Consider the following 19,976-nt stretch of genomic DNA (forward strand, 5'->3'; position numbering starts at 1 on the left):
AGAAGGAGCAAACTATGCCTGCAGTTGTACCATAATTTTAAATTATTCCAAAATATTCTAAAGAGGTTGAGAAATATTTTATTATACATAAATCCAAAAGCAAATTAAAAGAAAGTTAAGAAAATTAATAAATACAGGATCTCATCTTTTTTTTTTTTAGATCACAATTGCTTTTCTAGAATGCAGAAGAAAAAAGGCAAGCTTGTCACAACTATGCCTAGTCTTTTTGACCTTGGGCCTCAATCTACTCATTTAAATGTTACAAAATATGAAATACTTCAGTTGCTTTGCCCAAGAACCAACTTATTTAAGTTCTTTAAACATTTCTCTAGTCTACAGGTAATATCCAAAGACAATGTCAAAATTGTGGTAGGAAATTAAACCAATGAGAAGATAAGCAAAGCAACCACCTGAGCCCCAGTCATGATCCAGGCTAATTCCTAGTCCGATGCTCTTTCTCTACGCTGCCTGTCTTTCCAAATGCTTCCCTATTCTTTATCACTGTCCACAGCTGACTTGTGAATGCCAATTCAAACTGCTGAGGCACGAGTCTTATGGGTTAGAAGGGGTCAGAAGTATTTGAGGAAGACACAAGGCAGGCTTGGAGAACTCAATCCATCTGAAGAGATGATCTGAAAGTGTGTTGAAATTCCTCTGCTAACCACAGATCCAAAATGTCGTGACCTCTCTCCTGGGACATGTAGCCCATCTCCTTCATCATCTATTTGACAGTTTAATACATTCAAATAAGCAGTGGAAGAAATATATCCAAAGGACTATTGTTTCATATAGAGCACAAGGTATTTCAGAAACCCAGCAGGACTCCAGAATGCAAGAGAGCTTTTAGAGTAAAAGCTCAATTTTCTCTCAATTCCCTCTCCTTTCTTCCTAGCTCAGATTCACCACTGGACTCAAGTCAGAAACAACCCTAAGTGCTTAGACTAATTCAAAAATCTTCAAGTAGTTTCACATCAAACTCCAGTTGTGAAAACCCATAAAAGTTGTTTTTAGCTCCCTAAACACAGCTATTCTGCAAAAGTTCACCCTCTTAAGTAAACAGTAACCTCTTCCAGGTTTCTTCCTAAGGTGAAAACCACGCCTTTACTTTATTTCTCCTCTCTCTCTCTTTGCTGGACCCTAGAATAATTGGCAGGAGAATCAATTATTTCAGTTAAGAAGCATCTTTTGGGGTTATAGTTACAATACACACCTATATGATCCCAGCACTCAAGCACTCAAAGGGATAAGGCAGCGGGATTAAAATTAGAGGTCAGCGTGGGCACATAGCAATCCCTACCTCAAAAAACAAAAACAAAAACAAAAAAATAAGTCTGTGGGTGTTAGGTTCAGTAGGTAATGAATAGATGAAGAGAAATGATATTTACATACTCTTACAATATCCTCATAAGGCATATATTAAAATACAAAAGAAAGCCACCCACTCTAAATAAGCAATCAAAATTACCACCACCAGATATGGGCCAAATCCAGTCAATGCCTCCTGTTGTAATGTACTGAGAAGAATGCAGTATCATGTCTATGGTGTGATGCCAGAACTGTTTATCCTGAATCTAATCATGAGAGAACATCCTATAGAAAAAAGAGGTGAGGGATACCTATAAAATAACTGGCAACCAGCCTTCAAAAATACCAAAATCACGAAACATAAAGACAGACAAAGGGACGGTCAGAGATCAGAGACTAAGGAAATAATTTACCGCAACACACCCAGTGATTCTGAACAGGATCCAAAGCAGACCATAAGCCAGAAACTGAGAGTCAGTGGGACAACGGTGAGCATCTCAGTAAGAGCCACAGATTAGTAGGACTGTGTATTTTTTTATTTCCCGATTTGAAACATTATATCATGCTTTATGAGATTTGAACACTTGGAGATTTGTAATGAACAATTTGCACAGGAATTTTTGTCTCTTTTTTAAAATCAAATTTATTTATGTCTGAAACTATTTCAAGATAAAATGTTAAAATTAACATTACAGGGGTTATGTCACACTGGCTTCAAAATACGTCCTCCAATGTGATGGGTAAGGCTTGGTCTATCTCCTACACCTCATCACTTCTCCAGCCATCCTTGCCCATACTCTCCGTAGCTCTGGACCAAGCTATTCAGTCTCACTTACACTCTCCATAGCTCTGGACTGCTCTTCACTCGCTCACACCCTGTGTTTTCTGCACAAGCTGTTTTCTCTCCCAGGAGTTTCTCTAGTACCCTCCCCAGGACTCTACATAAGACACAAAGGACTTTATAAGACAAACCGATCATTAGATTGTTGCCACTGTATACCTGCAGGTCTGTTTCTTCCCTTTGAGTCCATTCTCCTAGATCACAGGCCAGGTCATACTATGTTCACATTTTCAACACAAAACATAAACTCAACTTAATTATGTGTAAAATAAACATACTATTTATATGTAGAACTAGCATAATATAATTTTTTTTTATTTTGCTGGGCTTTTTTTTTTTTTTGGTTTGGTTTGGTTTTTTAAGACAGGGTCTCGTTATGTAACTCTGGCTATCCTAGAACTCACTCTGTAGACCAGGTTGGCCTTGAACTCACAGAGACCCACCTGCCTCTGCCTCCCAAGTGCTGGGATTAAAGGCGTGCGCCACCACTACCAGTTCTATCATAATCTTTTTTTTTCTATCATAATCTTTTTAAAAAAATTATACTATGTATGTTTTAAATCTTGTATCTTGATCCCATTCATTTCCCTGTCCCTCTATCACATCTGTATAATGTTGAATGGTTTGGCAAGCACTATCATAAGAATTCTGTTACTTAATTATAGAATTTCATGAAAAAAATCTTAGGAAAATTAGTTAGGGGGAAGAGAAATAGTTTAGTGGCAGAGCCTAGTATTAGAAAAGGGCTGGGTCCAATCACACACACACACACACACACACACTCAATGGGTCAGAAAACTAAAACCTAGACAGACTATAATTTTTAGAAAAAGCTTTTATGTATGTGAGTGTTTTGCCTGCATGTATGCATGTGTACTACATGCGTGCTTGGTGCTCTTAGCAGCCAAAAGAGGGCATTAGAGTTCCCACAACTGGAGTTAGAGATGGCTGAGAGCCTCCATGTGGGTGCTGGGAACCAAATCAGACTCCTCTGCAAGAACAGCAAGTGCTCTTAACAGCTAAGTTATCCTCCTCGCCCCCTAGTCCCACTGAGAGTTGACAGGAAAACTGGAATAGGACCCATAGTGGCACATCAGATCTTTTTCATTCATTAAATTATAATGGCTCCTTTCCAAACCAACAAACACCATAGCAAGCACATAGACAAAACTGTCTGGACCACGTATGGTGCTTCAGACTCACTAAAATGAAGGTAATCACTAGGGAGCAAGCCCTTCAATTACCTATTTCATTCAGGATGAAATTGAACATAGTATGACTTCAAGCCCTGGCGCAACTAAGACACTTGACTGCATGTATCTTGTGAGTAATGTGCCACCAGAATATACATGTCTTAAGTGGAAAGGCATGATTTTGTACCCAAGCAAAAGTGGGGGAGGCTGGCTCTCCTACAGAGCTAGGAGGAGGAGGAGGCATCGACTCCATAGCCTAGAGTTCCCAGGTCTAAACAACAGACTCAGGTCACATGCCTAAATCTGACCTGTGGATATGCCCACCTAGTGTGTCAGAAGTCACCTGCTCTGACTACAACACCCCCTTTCATCTTTCCTGCCCAAAGGAGGAGATGCACTGGTAACCTTAATAATGCCATAGGGTACAACTAATTTCCACTCACACTCTTCATACACTGTTTCATGAAGGGGATTAGAAAGGCAATATCAAACTCCACTGGGCTCCAGCCTGAAACTGAATGTTCAGGATGCAATAGGGAAAACCTGAGTTTATAAATGCTTGAAAGACCTATGAGGGCCGAGGAGCAGGGGTTAAGTCTTTTATTGTTAGGTAGCAATGACTACAAAATTACTTTAAAAGCCCAGGTAAGATTTGACATGAATCCAACAGACAGTTTTGAAGCAAGATTTAAACAAAATGATCCTGAATACTTGATGTTTCCAAAAGGCATATGCAGTTTATTGGTGAAGTGTTCTGTGTTTAATGGATAGCTAACATAAAAATTTTATTACTCAATCAGGTTTTTTAAATTAAAAAATTTAAATAATCCAGAAAAGGAAATCTACATTTAAATAACACTTATTTTCCAAAGTAATTTTACTCCTGTGTCCTTATCCTCATACAATCTCCAGGAGCCAAAGTGAGCAAGAAGGGTGAACTGATTCTTGTTCAGTTCATATGTGTAAGTACAGGAAGGTGGGGTTATTGTTTAAGACTTACAAGAAGATAATGATAGTTTAAAGGAATTAAAACAACAACAACAACAACAACACCTAAAACTTACATCTCTTTCTACTATCTTAAGTGAAGAAAAAACAAAAAAGGAGAAAAAAGTCCTTAAGATTTTAGAGGAGGTTGTGCTGAGCACCAGTTTCTGACAATTTCAAACTCAGTCAAATGTTAGCTGTTCAGGTCCCGTTCTCCTGCCCCTGCATGGTACCCAGCATGTCGTCATCGTCACACTTAGGTTGTGAAGTTCCGTTTGTCCATTTAACAGGTTCTCTCCTCTTTTCTAATCGTCAGCCTTTGCTTTGAATACCCACTTTCTGGTTCCAACACCCATTTTATATAGCTTGCTTTCAAATCTTCCTTCCAGCTTTTGCCCTCACAAATGCTTCCTTTTCCCATATCTGAAATGGAACTCAGGAAGTGTGGCATTAAGTCCTGGAGTGAGTTTTAAATAGAATTAGAAGACCTGGGAGATTTGGTTCTATCTTTACCACTACCTGAATGACCCAAGGCAGGTCACTTCTTGGCTCTCAGAGTCTTTACTAATTACAAGGTTGGATTAGAATGAGTGGCTGTCCCACATATTTTCCTATGTGGGATATGAACAAACAGGAAGTCCAACTTCCCTTTGCTCAAGCCAAAATGCTAGGAGCCATCTTTAACTTCTTTTTCTCCTGTACCACATTCAATTTAGCAGTAAATGCTATTGGCTCCATCTTTAAAGCACATCCTCAAAGCTAAAGTTAACCACTTCCCAGTGTCAGCATAGTCACCAGGCTGCTTTAATCTATCTTCTCTAACCTGAACTATGTGCAGAGACCTCCTTCACTCATCTTCTCCCCCTGGTCCCAGTGTTTCTCCTTCAGTCCTTTAGACTCAGAAGCAAGCCAATGGGCTTCACTAGCTTCCTGCTGCATCCCACCAAGCCTTTGGTCCTATCTCATGCTCTGCACACATTCTCCCTACAGCATCTCTAACAGACAAGCACATTCCCAACTCACAGGGTTGATATGTGCCATTTTATCTACTAGAAATATCTTTCTCAAAGAGTTTAACAGCAATATTCATATTTTTCTACAAGAATCCGTTCAAATGCCAGCTTAGCGATGAGATCTTTCCTGGCCACCCTATGTAAAATAGCAATACTCCTAGGACCTATGGGCTACTTGCCCAATTTTACCATATCATCATCATCATCATCAACAACAACAACAACAACAACAACACACACACACACACACACACACACACACACACACACACACACACACACACACTTTCTGATGGTGTTTCTCCAACTAGAACACAAGCTCCACAAAGGCAAGGACTTTCTGTCATTTTCTGGGGCCAGCTCCGTGCTTAGAACATAGGAGATACATCACAAGTATCTTTAGATGAAGTGAATGTGAACTGCTTTCCCACATGCTCCCTCAGGCACATCTATAACATCTTGCTCTGTCTCTTAGTAGATCTCATTGTTTCAGTTTCCATTAACTCGCTGAGTTACTGTAACAGGATCCCCAATAGTTTCTTCCATTCTAAACTAAGTGGAAGAGTGACACCAATATGACTAGAAAATATGGTTTTCAAGTTTTCATCTGTTCTACCTAGCGTGTCCAGTGTTTCTCCTTGACCATGTATACTTCAAATCCCCCAGACTCCCCACAAAGCTCTCCACACTCATACCCCAAGCGCTCTCCACGTATTCCCCACTGATTGCCAAAAGACAGCCTTGGTGCTGTCAGATCAGGCTCTGGATGGTGTTTCTATTACAGACAACAACAAATCAGGACAGGAAGTTGAAATCAGATACTATGGTAACATTCAAAAGATACTCCCATCAGCTAAGAAGTAGATGGATAATTGAGAGTCCTGGAAGTGGGTAATTAAAGGAATGAAAAGCTCAGAATTTCCCTCTAATGGATCTTACCTGACTCACCTTTCATCAATCTGTTCACTTTCCTAGTTCCTATAGACAACAAATTATAAATTACCATTCAAGAAGCTGCTATCTTCAGTAACTATCAGAAGTCCAGGACCTATCTATGCAGCCAAGAAGTGAAGACCTTAACCTCTGCAGCATTTTTATAGTGTCAATCTGAAGCCTGAGCAACTGCAGACAATCACACAATACCATGAAACTGGACAGAATGAACAAGTTGTGCTTAATTATGCTTCTGGATTTAAATAAAGCATTTAAAAAATATTTACTTGTTTGCTTTAAGACGTTCCCAAAAGAAGAGTCAGGTAGGCCATGTGATTTTTCTTGCCTTGAGAACGCTAAGGCCTAGAAACACCACTAATCAGAGAGTAACAAAACAGAGAATGCATCCTTCTGCTCTCCGCCCTTCAGACAGCTATCAGACGGGAAATGAGGTCATGGGAAGAGGCATGACGGGAACGGATGGGATGATAGCATGGGTGCAAGGACTGCCTTATTCTACTTTGGAGAAGAGATGATTAAAGCTCCATGTTAGATTGCTTAGTTTGTCTACTTTATTTCCTTTCTAACATACGTGATAACAATACTGTTAAAGAAGATTAACGTAGAGATGCAAAGCCCACTCCAGCTGGGGAAGGTACACATTGTACATCAGTCTCCAGGAACACACCCAGATACCATTTGGCCATAACAATTTCCTCCCAGGTTTTTTACTGACTCCTGTGACATTCTAGAAAGAACAAATAAAGATATGAGTGATTTTCTTCAGTTTAATGAGAAACTGATACCCAGCATGGTGACAACTATGCTGAGCTAGCCAGGGCCCGGGCTCAGGCAAAGCTTTGAGGCCATTCTCGGCTAAGATCAAAGAAAACAACAAATAAAGAAGAAAAAAAAGAAGGTTAAAAAAATTATTCTTTTTGTTTCCAATTAAATAGAAGTAGGGCAATACTAAATGAAACTGTAGGCTACCCAATAACCTTAAAAACAAGTCACTCCCTAAAGATATAATATTTAAGATATCATATTCTGCATATTTAAGAACATGGTCCAACAGAGTCAAGGCAACAGAGATATAAGAACCAGAAGAACATATGAGGACACCAAGGGAAACAGAATGCTACACAGTTATAAAAAGTGATGTTTTTTAAAGGTTGAAATGATATAAAAAAAAGATGTTTACTAAAGATGTTAAATGAGAAAATGTGCAAAATTTTCTTGCATATTTCTTGCACACAACAATATAGACAGCATATAATCCTCATTTTCTACAAAATACATAGGAAAAAATGAAAGAAAATATATCAAATTGTTCATAATGATTCCAAGTAATTATTACTTCCTGTGCATTGCTGTTTCCTCTCAGTGTCTTATCATGTAGCTCAGTCTGGCCTCAACTCACTACGTCGCCTACACTAGCCCTGAACTTGGGGCAACCCTCCTATACTCAGCCTCCTGAGTGCTGAGATTACAGGTATGAATCCAGCTGCATGTACTACTTATACAACAGAAAATAAAACAAACCTACAAGGAAAATGCCGCTAAGCTGCATGGCTGGTTTATCTATTTCAAAACGAAATTAAAAACAAACCCAGAAAATATCACTATTCTTCTTCCTGGGATTTAACAGTTACTGCCTGGCTAACTAAGGGTTCAGAAACCATGAAAAAGCAAGCTTGTAGGTTCCTATGGTATGGTCTTCCAAAGCTGGAATTTCAGTGCAGATAATTAAAATAAATCAATATCTGGATGTTTAATTCTGGATACATGTTGAAGAAAGCTGGTTGTATAAAAAATTTGTAGAGCACGGGGGGGGGGGGGGGGGGGGGGAGAGAAAAAATAAAGCAGTAGCACATCCCTGAAATCCTAGCATCTAGGAGGCAGAGGCATGGGACTCATGAGGTCACTTGGACTACACAGCAAGTTCAAGGCCTATCTTGGATGATACATTGAGACCCTGTCTGAGGGGAAGAAGGGAGGTAGAGGAGATCAAAGAAAGGTCTGGCAGGAAAAACTCAGGGGTCAGAAAGATGTCATTACCAAAGAAGATATAAAAATGGAAAACTGAAGATTCTGTTTCAGAAGAAGGAAAATTTTAAGTTCTGTTTTCATTTAAAAATAAAAAAATCATGCTCAGACATGCTGGTAGAATTTCAAAGGATTACTCCTGACAAAGATAAATTGGAGAATCAAAAGAAGCTAGTTCTGAAGAAGGGAGCTGAAATCAAGAGTGCTGCCTCTCTCTGGACAAACTGAGCAAGAAGCAGCACAATGGAAAGGCGGCCTGATAGCAGCACCAAATGTAGGACTCCAGGACCCACAAGCCATGATTCTTCGCACAAGAACTGCTACCTCCATGCACACAAGGCTGCAGAGCATGATGGTGTGAAGAAATGACTCAGAGGATGCTGTCTGCTTAAGCTTGAATCACAGTTCGCCTGTCAGCCAGATGTATAACCTTGAAGGAACTGCCTAACCCTCTGCCTATGCTCATTTATGAACAAAGATGACAAAGGCCGTCCTCACTTCAAAGGCCTGTTGTGTTGATGAAATGGGCTGCCCGTAAACACTCAGCAATGTCCCTGGACATGGCTAGCACTCATTTAGTATTAGTTATAATTATTATTATCTTCATTACTGCTGTGAACCTTGTAATAAAAAATACTGGTACCAAGTTGGTTTGCATACCATCAGTACAATTTTACAAACCAGTGTCTGTTTGCTTGGTGGTGCCCGATATTAATAACCCTCTCCTTTTCTCAGAATATAAGAGGCACAGAGATGGTAAATGATAACATGAATAATTATCAGTTGATATTTAAACTACTTGATAAATGGCTGAACTATCACCCAACATTCCTGCAATATATATATATATATACATACATACATATATACACACACACACACACACACATATATATCATCTTTTAAATACCTTTTATTTCATGTGAGAAAAAAATGTTACTGCAAAGTTGAGGGTTTAGATTATGCATGCTTATGGAGTGTCAAATTATCAATACCAGTGGGTTAACTAGGTATTTCCTACTGTGATTCAACATGAAGTAACTGATATAACAAACATTATACATTTTAAATAAGCTAGGCATGATGGCACAAGCCTATAATCAAAGCAGTTGTGAGGTCAAGGCAGGAGGATCTCAAGTTCCAGGCCAGCCTGGGCTTCAGACTGACACTCACAAACTCAGTTCCTCTCGCCTGCCTCCCTCCTTCCCTCCTTCCCTCCTTCCTTCCTCCCTCTCATTCTCAGTGTCCCCTCTCACTATAATAATAATAATAATAATAATAATAATAATAATTATTATTATTATTATTATAGTAATAGTAATATAAAACTTCATTTAGGTTTTTAGAACCAACTTCCAACATAAAGACAGAAGCCAAGCAACAGTCAATTTTACAGGACAGCTGCTATAAATTAATGTCACTGAAAAAGAACAGCATTAGACTAAGATTTTCCCTGATTTCCTATAATGTACACATACTGTAAGACAGAAAAGGATACAAAAAAGGAAGAGGAAAAGGGAGAAAGAGTAGAGAAATTAAAGGAATGAGAGGAGAGAGCAAGCAGCGGGCTCTGGTCTGAATTCGTTGGCTGAGAGCCTGGCTTGTGATCAGGTGCAAGAGTCCGGTTTTAAAGTTACTGACTGCGAGTTCTGAAACTTAGGGTGGCAGTGTGCTGTAGAAGAAATGGCATGGGGGTTCAGATTTCAATGTCACTTCTCCCTGGTCTTACGAGAGTATTTATCAATGAGAATTGTAATTTCTTAGCTACACATTAGGAAGAAAAATGGCAATATAATATCCATAGCAATATTATTAATACTAGTTCCAAAGTAGAACCTCCCCCAATGCCATCAATAGCAAAACAGAGAAACCTGGAAGCCCCAGTCTCAGCAGCTGCTCAGCTACAAGCAAACTGGGAATGCTGTCCATCTCCGGGACTGCCCATGGTAGGGGAGGTACAGAGACAGAATGTGGAGCTGAAAACCTGTCAAGTTAGAGGGCCTTGATAAACGTCGTGGGCTTGCTATGGAAACGCAAAAAAGTCCATGCATTCAATATACAGACTATGTCCAGGACTAAGAATAAAAGCAAAATATATCCACCACAGGAAAACAGAAAACCAACTCCCCACAACTTCAAAGTAATCAACTTTGATTGGGAGGAGGGGAGGGGAGGGGAGGGGAGGGGAGGGGAGGGGAGGAAAGAAGGAGCATTGAAATTGTTGAAAGAACAGTGCTGGAAGACTTCCTTCACACAAATGGAGAGAGGCAAATGCCTTGGTTTTGTCAGAAGCCAGGCAGGCCTTCAGGAGTTAATGACCAGAAGGGGCAAAAGAGGTGTCTGTAAAACTTCCCTGGGCTGTCTGCTTTTTAATGTATATATCTTAAGTAGTTAATACTTCCACGAGAAGACAAAAGGATTATAGCAAATACCATTTTCTACACTGAGTGGTATTCAGACTGCCGTTGAATGAAAAGTAGTTAGTGGGACTACACATCACATTTTACAGAAGTTTGTGGAGTTCTAAGGGAGATGAAATGCCCTGAATGATCCTAGGGGCAAATCATCTACTGAACTGGATCCAAGCTAGTTTCTCTTGCCTAGCTTACTGTTGGTTACAGGCATCACTACCATATTTAGTGTCAGGGTGACTGACAAGGCTGTACTTAGACACTTGTTTTGTGGTATCCACACCCTGCACTTTAGTGTGCTTCTTCAAATTCACTTATTCTTTTAGTTTCTGAAAATTGATTTACCTTAAAAATTTCATATCTAGCCCTGTGAGCTCCTTCAGAAAGAGCAGCTAGATACCAAAGAATTAAAATATCAAAAAGGCAAACATAAGCAAAAGACTTCAGCTACTTAAGTCTAAAATAATCCTGAACCACCCAGAGAAATACCTCTAGGGACAGCACACAGATGCTGTTCAGCATCACAGAAAACAAAGCTAAAAACACCATGAATAGCACTGGCTTCAAGCTTCCTGTGTGTCTGGTTTGGTGGCAAACCTGACCCCTTTATCAGCAGACATGTCTTTGAAGTAGCCAACAGCCTTCCATTCCCTACTCAAATAATTTCAGCTTTACATTCTATTTGTTTCTCCAAAGACAATCTCTTCATCGGAAACAAGAGAATAAAGTTCAAGTAACCACAACAAATCTTGTTTTTTTGTTTGGTGTGCGTGCGTGCGTGCGTGCGTGCGTGCGTGCGTGCGTGCGTGCGTGCATGCGTGTTTGCTACCAAGAAGATGAACTACAACTGGAATCATAAAATGCTCTTAGTGACCATGCTCTAATGAGGAAGAAATTCAGTCACTAACAAATACTGTATTCAGTGGAGGGCAGGTGATGGAGGGGATGGACAGGAGGATTAAATCACTCACCCAATCTTCCAAAGACATCTCCATGTTAAACCCGTTCTCAGAGAGGCAGAATACAGGGCCATAACCTTTAGAAACTATTCTTTTCCCATTCATTCAATCAATAGTGCAGTCATACCTTAGTGTCTTCAGGGCACTAGTTTATTGAACCCCAGAGGATAACAAAATCCAATGATGCTCAAGACTCTTACAAAGTAGCATAGTATTTGTACACAACCTACCCACATTTATAACTCCTTTATACTGTAACCAATTCCCAAAGGATTTATATTACCTGACACAATGTAACGCTATGTAAGTAGTTGTTACATGATTTAGGAAAATAATGACAAGAAAAAAAAAAACTTATACATGTACAATACACATGCTCACTTTTCCCAAATATTTTTAGTCTGCAGTTAAAAATATAGATAGAGAAGGCCAGTTACACCTGCTAGAGACACTGATCAATGCATATACAAATATGGATCAGTTCTCCTATTATTATTCATGATAATAACACTATAGACTATACCTCTTATAATTATCTTCTCTCAGCATACATAGAAAATTAGATTACCATCTAAAGGGCAACATGTACTGCTTTTAATTTTAAATCTCTTTTACTACCAACCCTATTTCTTTGGTAGGCTAGCTAACTTTATGTCAACTTGACACAAGCTAGGGTCATCTGAGAAGGGGGGACATCAAGAGAAAACATCCCTACCAGACTGGCCTGTAGAGAAGCCTTTGTGGGTATTTTCTTGATTCTTTTTTTTCCCTCCCCTTGAGACAGGGTTTATCTGTGTAGAAGCCCTGGTTGTCCTGGAACTCAGAGATCTGCCTGTCTGTCTTCTGAATGCTAGGATTAAAGGCACACGCCAGCACCAGGGTCTTGATTGATTTTTTTTAATATGGAAAGGTCTAGCTCACTGTGAGTGGTTCTGGATTGCGAAGGAAAGAAGGCTGAGCAAGCTATGAGGAGCAAAAACCAGTAAGTAAACAGCACTCCTCCATGGCCTCTGCATCAGTTCCTGTGGCCAGGTTCCTGTCCTCACTTCCCTTCCCATGCCTCCAAGTTACTTTTGGTCATGGTGTTTTATTTATCAGAGCAAGTGAAAATTGAGCCAAGCTAGTTGGTGCCAATGGTCAGTCATAGTATTTCTCTTGTAACTAGAGTACCGTGCCAGCAAGTTACTTTTGCTTTTATGGCTCTCAGCAGGAATCTGTGTCTTTGCATTTTCTAGCATCAGCCCTGCCTCATGACCTCCTCCCACATTCCAAACAGTGGTATAGCATTTTCTCTCTGGGACTCTTTATCACATGGCCTTCTCTCCTAACTGTAATCTCCCTCTCAAAAGGACATTTCTGATTACATTTAGAGTCCACCTGGAGTCAAGCATACATTCCTCATCATAAAATCCCTAACTTAATCATATCAGAAGCTGTTATGAATATCCAGTTACAGGATTGATGTAAACATATGCCTTTATTTCTCTTGAGTAAATGATTAGAAATATCTGGAACTGCCACATCAAGATGGTGAGTATATAATATTTGAGAAGCTATAAAACTATTTTCCAAAGTGATTATCATTATTTCACACTCTTACAAGCATCACAAGATGTCTACACATCCTCAACAACAGTTGATTTTGTCAAGTGTTTTCATTTTAAGCATTTTAGGGAATTGATAGCATATGTCCTAATTACTCTAATGTGTATATCCTTGATGATGGATGACACTGAACATCTTTTCATATTCTGATTGGTCATTTATTTATCTTTATTAGAAAATTGCTTACTAAGATGTCTTGCCTATTTGAAAATTTTTAGGTAGCATGTCTTCTTATTATTGAGTTTAAGTGTTTTTATTCTCCATTCTGATATGAGTCTTCTTCAGATGTATGTTGCTATGATTTAAATATGCCCCTTAAATTTCATGTGCTTAATCTTCAATGTAGTAATGATAAGAGGTGATTAGGCTAATGGATCAATGTCTTTATCATGGAAGTGGGTTAGTTATTTCAGGATTAAGTTTCTGATAAAAGGATGAAAATCAATCAACCTTTCTTTTTCTCTTTCTGCTCCATTACTAATGTCATGCTTTCACCATGTTATAACACTCTAAGGAGGAGGCCCTTGCTGGTGGTGGTAGCACACACCTTTAATCCCAGCACTGGGGAGGCAGAGGCAGGCGGATCTCTGTGAGTTCAAGGCCAGTTTGGCCTACAAAATGAGAACCAGGACAGCCAGGATTGTTACACAGAGAAACCCTGTCTCAAACAACAACAACAACAAAACAAAGGAAGAGAGAGAGAGAGAGAGAGAGAGAGAGAGAGAGAGAGAGAGAGAGAGAGAGAGAGAGAAAGGAAAGAAAGAGGAGAAAAGAAAAAAAAAGGAAGGAGGCCCTGCTAGAGGAATCCCCTGGGAATTTCATCTCCATAACTTTCTACAAATAAACCTCTATTCTGAATAAACTCAGCTACTGTGTTATAGCACAGCAATATTTTCTTCCAGTCTGTGGCTTCTCATTTTCTTTAAAATATCTTTTCAAAAAGTCCATGACTTGATGAAATCTGACTTACCATTTTTTTCCCTTATACATCATGCTTTTTAATATTCTAAGATATCTTTGTCTATTCAAGGTCACAAAGATTTTCTTAAAATTCCCCCAAGCAACTTTTATGCACAGGCAAAGTTGAGAACTACTGGTCTGTAGGGAATGTGACCTAGCTTTCTTAATTTAACCTGAGTTTCTGCCAGAGAAAATTAGAGCACTAAAAGTAAATCAGGAATATAGTTAACTGGAAAAACAAGGGTACACTCAAGAGCCGTTGGACTGTCTGAACTGACAGCTTCCACGCGTGTCTGTCAAGGGCTAGAACAAATGAGCGACAAAAGCAGGGTCAGAGGAGCTTTCAGTGTCATCCACAAGGTGAATCCAAGGAGGAAGCCAACAGGATTGTCCTCCCATCTGTGGGAAACAGTATCCCACATTTACTGCAGTTTAACTGATAAAATGGGAAAAATTATTCCTCTTCCATGTGGGGGTGAGAGTCACCATTTTTGAAGCCACCACATTAAATAAACGAAGGTGGCAGTAATAATATTTATCCAAACTCTGCTTCCAACAGGGGTCAGACAGACTGAGCTTTCATTAAATGGACGAGATGTCAGGAGCACCAAATGGACTCGTTTCCCTAGAATCCTAGACAAAGTGGGTCTGTTTCTTAGCTGTGGACAGGAGGCTCCTTTCCAGATGTTATATTTAGCTTAAAGGAATCTCCAACACGGCTTCATGAAAAATATATAGTATGTCCCGGTAGGTATAACCACAAACCAGAGGGCCAGCAGGGCGTATCCCTTAAGAGGGTTCAGCAACATAGACGGGCCAATTGTGTAGCCTAACTGACCACCCCAAACGAGTTGCATTAGCTATGAGCCAGATTCTTGGCCATACCTCACATTTAATGAGTCTTGCTTGCTTGCTTGCTAGATATTCTACACCTGGGGAGAAAAACATGCTGCCTATTTCACAACTCTGAGCTGCTTTCCCATATCAGGTAAGAGGAACAATAGAGTTAATGCGTTTGGGAGGTTTGTGTGAAAAAACAATGTTAGTCCTACTCCCTACGTGACTTTCTAGATTCAATGGCAATGAGTAAGGCCTCTTCCTTGCACACCATAGCCCCAGCTTCCCAAGAGAGCATGTAGATGAAAACACCAGCTTCTGGACCCAGATGACAGGACTAAAATTCCAGCCTTGCTGCATTTTTTTCTTAATGTCTTTTGGCCTTAGTTTCCTCTTTTATAAAAGAGATGATAATAGTAACTACAAATATATTGTAAGGATTAAAGGTGATAATGTATATGAAAATGTTTAGCCTAATACTCGGTACATATGGATTTAAAAAGCTGACTTTTCTTATCATAACCTTTGTCACTAAATTTCATAGAGTAACATAAAACACAAGAACCCACAATAAAATCAGAAATAAAAGTACCTTTTCTGAAGCCCAGGTCTCTGAAAAAGGGATTTTGTTTTTGCTACTAGATACAAATTTACTAGTTAAACAAAAGATACTATCTGTGCCACAGTTCCAGTTTGCTCTCTTGGTGGCTGGTCACTGGAGGAGCCTCTGAAATGCTGCATCATTCTTCAGCAGAGGTGGACGTTCTACTGTGTAAGTCAGCTCTCTCTATACTCACACTTCACTTGTGCTTGTCTTTATCTCTGGGTCTACAATTTACCTTTCAAAATTTAACAGAAGTTACCCAACAACCAGAAGAAATCTCTTGTGTAGGACCGAAGGTACCATGGGGATCTATAACCCAAACTGGTTTTTGTGGGGTTTTCTAACTTTAGGGAACTGAAGCACATAGTGAAGTTCAGGTCTTGAGCTCAGTTTCTCTAAGTTAATAGCAGCTCCAACATGAGAAAGGTCCCTTGGATAAGACCTCCTGCTCTGTAGCACAAAGCTACATAAGACAGAAAGGGTGCCCAGACACATTTCTTTCGTCTCGTATCTGGTTTCTATATCTTTATCAGTAGAGTACTAATTCTTCAGGTTCAATAGACTCTAAATAAGACGGTGGGAAACTATGATTTGAAGAATGTGTTTTTGCCTAGAACTAGAAAGCAGAAAGGCTCTTACCCAATTCAAACAAAATGAATCTTTTCTTATCTATTGGCCAACTTGGTAGAGGGTTCTTTGTATTCATTGGGGCCCCAAGGGGAAAAGAGATTACTCACCTTTTAGAATAGTAAACATGGGCCATTCAACACTCCTATTTATATCTTTAATATTGAAACCAAGTTACAACAACCAAGAAACAGTCTTAGGAACTGTATTTATACAATACTGTAATATATTTAAAGACAATACTGAGAGACTAGGCCCAAGTCTGTAATACTGTGTGATTCTATTCATACAAACTATGAATCCATGCACAACCAAAGTTTGCTGTTAGAAATCAGGGCTGTAGCTACTCCTAGGGCTTCAGAAATTGGGAAAGGAAGATGGGGCTTTTGGAATACTGAAATGTTCTGATTCCTGACCAGGGAACTGGTTACATAGGTCTATTCTGTTTATGAAAATATACTGAGCTACAAACTTATTATATGTTTGTTTTTATTCTGACAGTGGTTCTCAACCTCAGGATTGAATGATCCTTTCACAGGGGTCGCCTAAGACCATCAGGAAATACAGATATTTACATTATGATTCATAACAGTAGCAAAATTACAGTTATGAAGTAGCAATGAAAATAATTTTATGGTTGGGGTCACCACAGCATGAGGAACTGTATTAAAGGGTCCCAGCATCAGGAAGAACCACTGTTCTATGAAGTATCATAAACAATCTTGAGAAGTAAATTCTTCCTTACATCATCAGTGTAAGAATACAGCTTATAGAGGTCAATCCTGAGGTCTTGGTTAGTAAAGCCATTAACAGATGGATTTTTCCTTCTAGTGGTGGCATGCTCCAGGTCTCTGGTGAAATGTAGATGGGTATTTGAGAAGCCCAGGACACTAATGGTTTTGATATCTGGCTATTGCTACCACAGACTTCTCTGAGATATGGAGAGGCTACAAATCTCTCTCAGCTTATTCCTCTCTGTGGTGATGTAATGAAAAATGTCCCCATAGACTTGGACATTTGAGTACTTGGTGCCCAGCTGTTGGTGCTATTGGGGATGTTTAGTTGCTGCAGCCTTGCTGAGGGAACCAGTCACTGGGGGTGTGCTTTGAGAGCGAACCCTCACTCCACTCCGGTTCACTCTCTGCTTCACACTTGCATTAGAGACGTGAGCTCTCAGCTTCCTGCTCCTGCCACTACCCCGATGTCTAGTGTCATGCTGCTCCACCTTGATGGACTCCTAGTGCTCTAGAGACATCCGTCCAATAAGCCCTTCTTTTTATAAGGTGCCTTTGGTCATACTGTTTTATTAGACAAGGAACTAATATACTTTAAGGCTAGAAGAAAAGGAAGCCGATAGACTGCCTGAAATTGAGTTAGGTAAACACCTCTCATGGAAGCACTGTTCTCAAATGAACAGAGAGAATGGGGGCAGAAACTACCAGTTTTGCAGGGCTGCCTAAGATAGTCTAAGCAGGTGTCAAGGTCACAAAAAGCGAAAGAGATCACAGCCGAGAATCCATTTAAAAAAGTGATTTCAGTCATACAAACACGTATTACTGTGTGTTACAGAAAAACTCAGATTAGCAATAAGTAAACTAGAGCAGATGCTAGAAACCAGAGAGATGGAAGAAAGTGCCCTCAACAGCAGGGTCACAACAGACCGTCAGTGAGCATTGAGAGGAGTTATCTTTCCCTCTTTTTCAGATGTTGTACCCTCAATACCCCGCCTCTAACTCAGAGAACGCCCCTTCACAGATGCAGTTAAGTACATAGAACAGTATTCAGTCCTTTGTTCGGGCCAGTAAAAATGGAAGAAATCCTGCACTAATTCCAAGTCTAATCAAATCTGAAACATTTTCCAATGTTAAGAACTAGGAAATTGATTAAGAGCTCTAACTACATCAATGACAATTCTGACTATTAAATTTTTCTCACTTAGCTTCTAATCTTAATACTGGATGTTGTCATCTAGAAACTAGTGAATAAATAGCTGTATATATCTCTACCTGTGACATTCACTTTCTGGAAATTTTCTGGGGAATGTCAGACATGGTATATGTGATGGTTTGGATAAGAATGGCCCCCATTAGCTCACAGATTGGAATGCTTGATCACTAGGGAGCAGCACTATTTGAGTGGGATTAGGAAGTGTGATCTTGTTGGAGTAGATGTGCCTTGTCGGAAGAAGTGTGCCACCGGGGCGGTGGGGGTGGGGTGGGGGGGTGGGCTTTGGGATTTTAAAAGACCAAGCCAGGCCCAGTCTCTTTCTTTCCCTGCTGTCTGTGAATTCAGATGTAGGACTCTCAGCGCCTTCTCCAGCACCATGTCTGCCTGCGTGGCACCGTGCTCACAGATGAAAATGGACTAAACCTCTGACACTGTAAGCAAGCTCCAGTGAAACACTTGCTTTTATAAAAGTTGCTGTGGTCACAGTGTCTTTTCACAGGAATAGAACACTGATGAAGACTACTCCTGTGTTCAGTAGTCAGGATCTCTGCTACCATTTTTTATAACCAAGCCTCATGAAAGAATGACTCTACCAAGAGCTTAAGAAAGGGGGTTCCTGCGTTCCCAAGAGGTAGGTACCAGCACTAACAGGAACAGGGGTATTTGACAAAAGTATCTTAAGATTATGACAATTATTTTCAGTTTTTCTTTGGTCAAATTGCTCAATTTATATGCAATAAATTGAGGTAACAACTAAGTTTCAGAAATCAGTAAGGTGTCCATGCTGGGAATATCCAAATCCTTGAGTCCACCTGGCTAAGACAGAACTTGGAAAGAAAACTGAATTCAAAATATAAACATATAGGAATTGGTAAGTGAAGTACATGAGGAAAGCATGGCACAACACTAAAGAGCCCTAAGTCCCAGAGTTTCGCAAAGCACAAAGGAAGCGGCCAGAGCAGTATCAGTATATAAAGCTGATGGATAATGGTGCTGGTCCACGGCTGTGTCTTCCCAGGATTATCAACTGAGCTTAGAAGGTTAAAAAGTCTGCCACTTCAAACATTCTTTTCCTTTAAGACTATGAGGTATAGAATGGTCAATGGAAAACCTGTTAAGTGAAAGAAAATATCCTTTCTCTTATTACAAAGTCATGCCACTGCTCCAGCCAAGAACCTTTGTGACTAGGACCATCTATCCATATACCTTTTTAAAGAGTCTTCCTGAGTCCTCACTGACTTGAACAAATCGAGGAATTATATTATTCAGGTAGATGTCACTCAGGGTGGTATGATCCCTGCTCTCCCGCTTCACCTGGTTTAAGAGGAGGTTCCAGCAGTTTACTGGAGAGAGAACATTCTGGTCCTTCCTGCAGAGAAATGGAAGAAAAAAAATAATATTAGTAAGCAGGCTGGGCCAGCAACCATGATTACAGTTCATGTCACAAAAATCACAGTAATCAATCAGAAGCAGAAACAAAGATACTTTCCCTAAAGCCTACTGCTACGGTTTGAATGTGAAATGCTCCCTACCCAGGCACATGTATTTTGGGGGAGGTTGGGCTTAGCTGGAGGAAGAGGGTCACTGTGGGAGTGAGCCTTCAGGGCTATAGGCCAATTCATTTGAATGGTTAGAAGACTGAAGCTTACAGGAATTGTCACTCTCTCACACCACCAAAAAGCAAGAGGAACTCGGAGAGCAGCCGTTC

At 39.9% G+C, this 19,976-nt stretch overlaps 1 protein-coding gene across 28 annotated transcripts in view; it reads right to left on the reverse strand.

Moving 5' to 3' along the window:
• Srgap2 (SLIT-ROBO Rho GTPase activating protein 2) overlaps positions 1-19,976 on the reverse strand; it is a 220,056-nt gene that overhangs the window by 86,529 nt on the left and 113,551 nt on the right. For all 28 annotated transcript variants that reach the window (XR_013043236.1, XR_013043233.1, XR_013043235.1 and 25 more), the window contains one exon: positions 19,475-19,637. Coding sequence is in view for 11 of the 28 variants with exons in the window: in XM_042258095.2 (XP_042114029.1) it covers positions 19,475-19,637 (163 nt within the window). In the remaining 17 variants the exon portion in view is untranslated. The remainder of the gene's footprint in view (positions 1-19,474; positions 19,638-19,976) is intronic.

The sequence above is a fragment of the Peromyscus maniculatus genome, chromosome 11, assembly GCF_049852395.1.
Source record: "Peromyscus maniculatus bairdii isolate BWxNUB_F1_BW_parent chromosome 11, HU_Pman_BW_mat_3.1, whole genome shotgun sequence".
NCBI classification, from domain to species: Eukaryota; Metazoa; Chordata; class Mammalia; order Rodentia; family Cricetidae; genus Peromyscus; species Peromyscus maniculatus.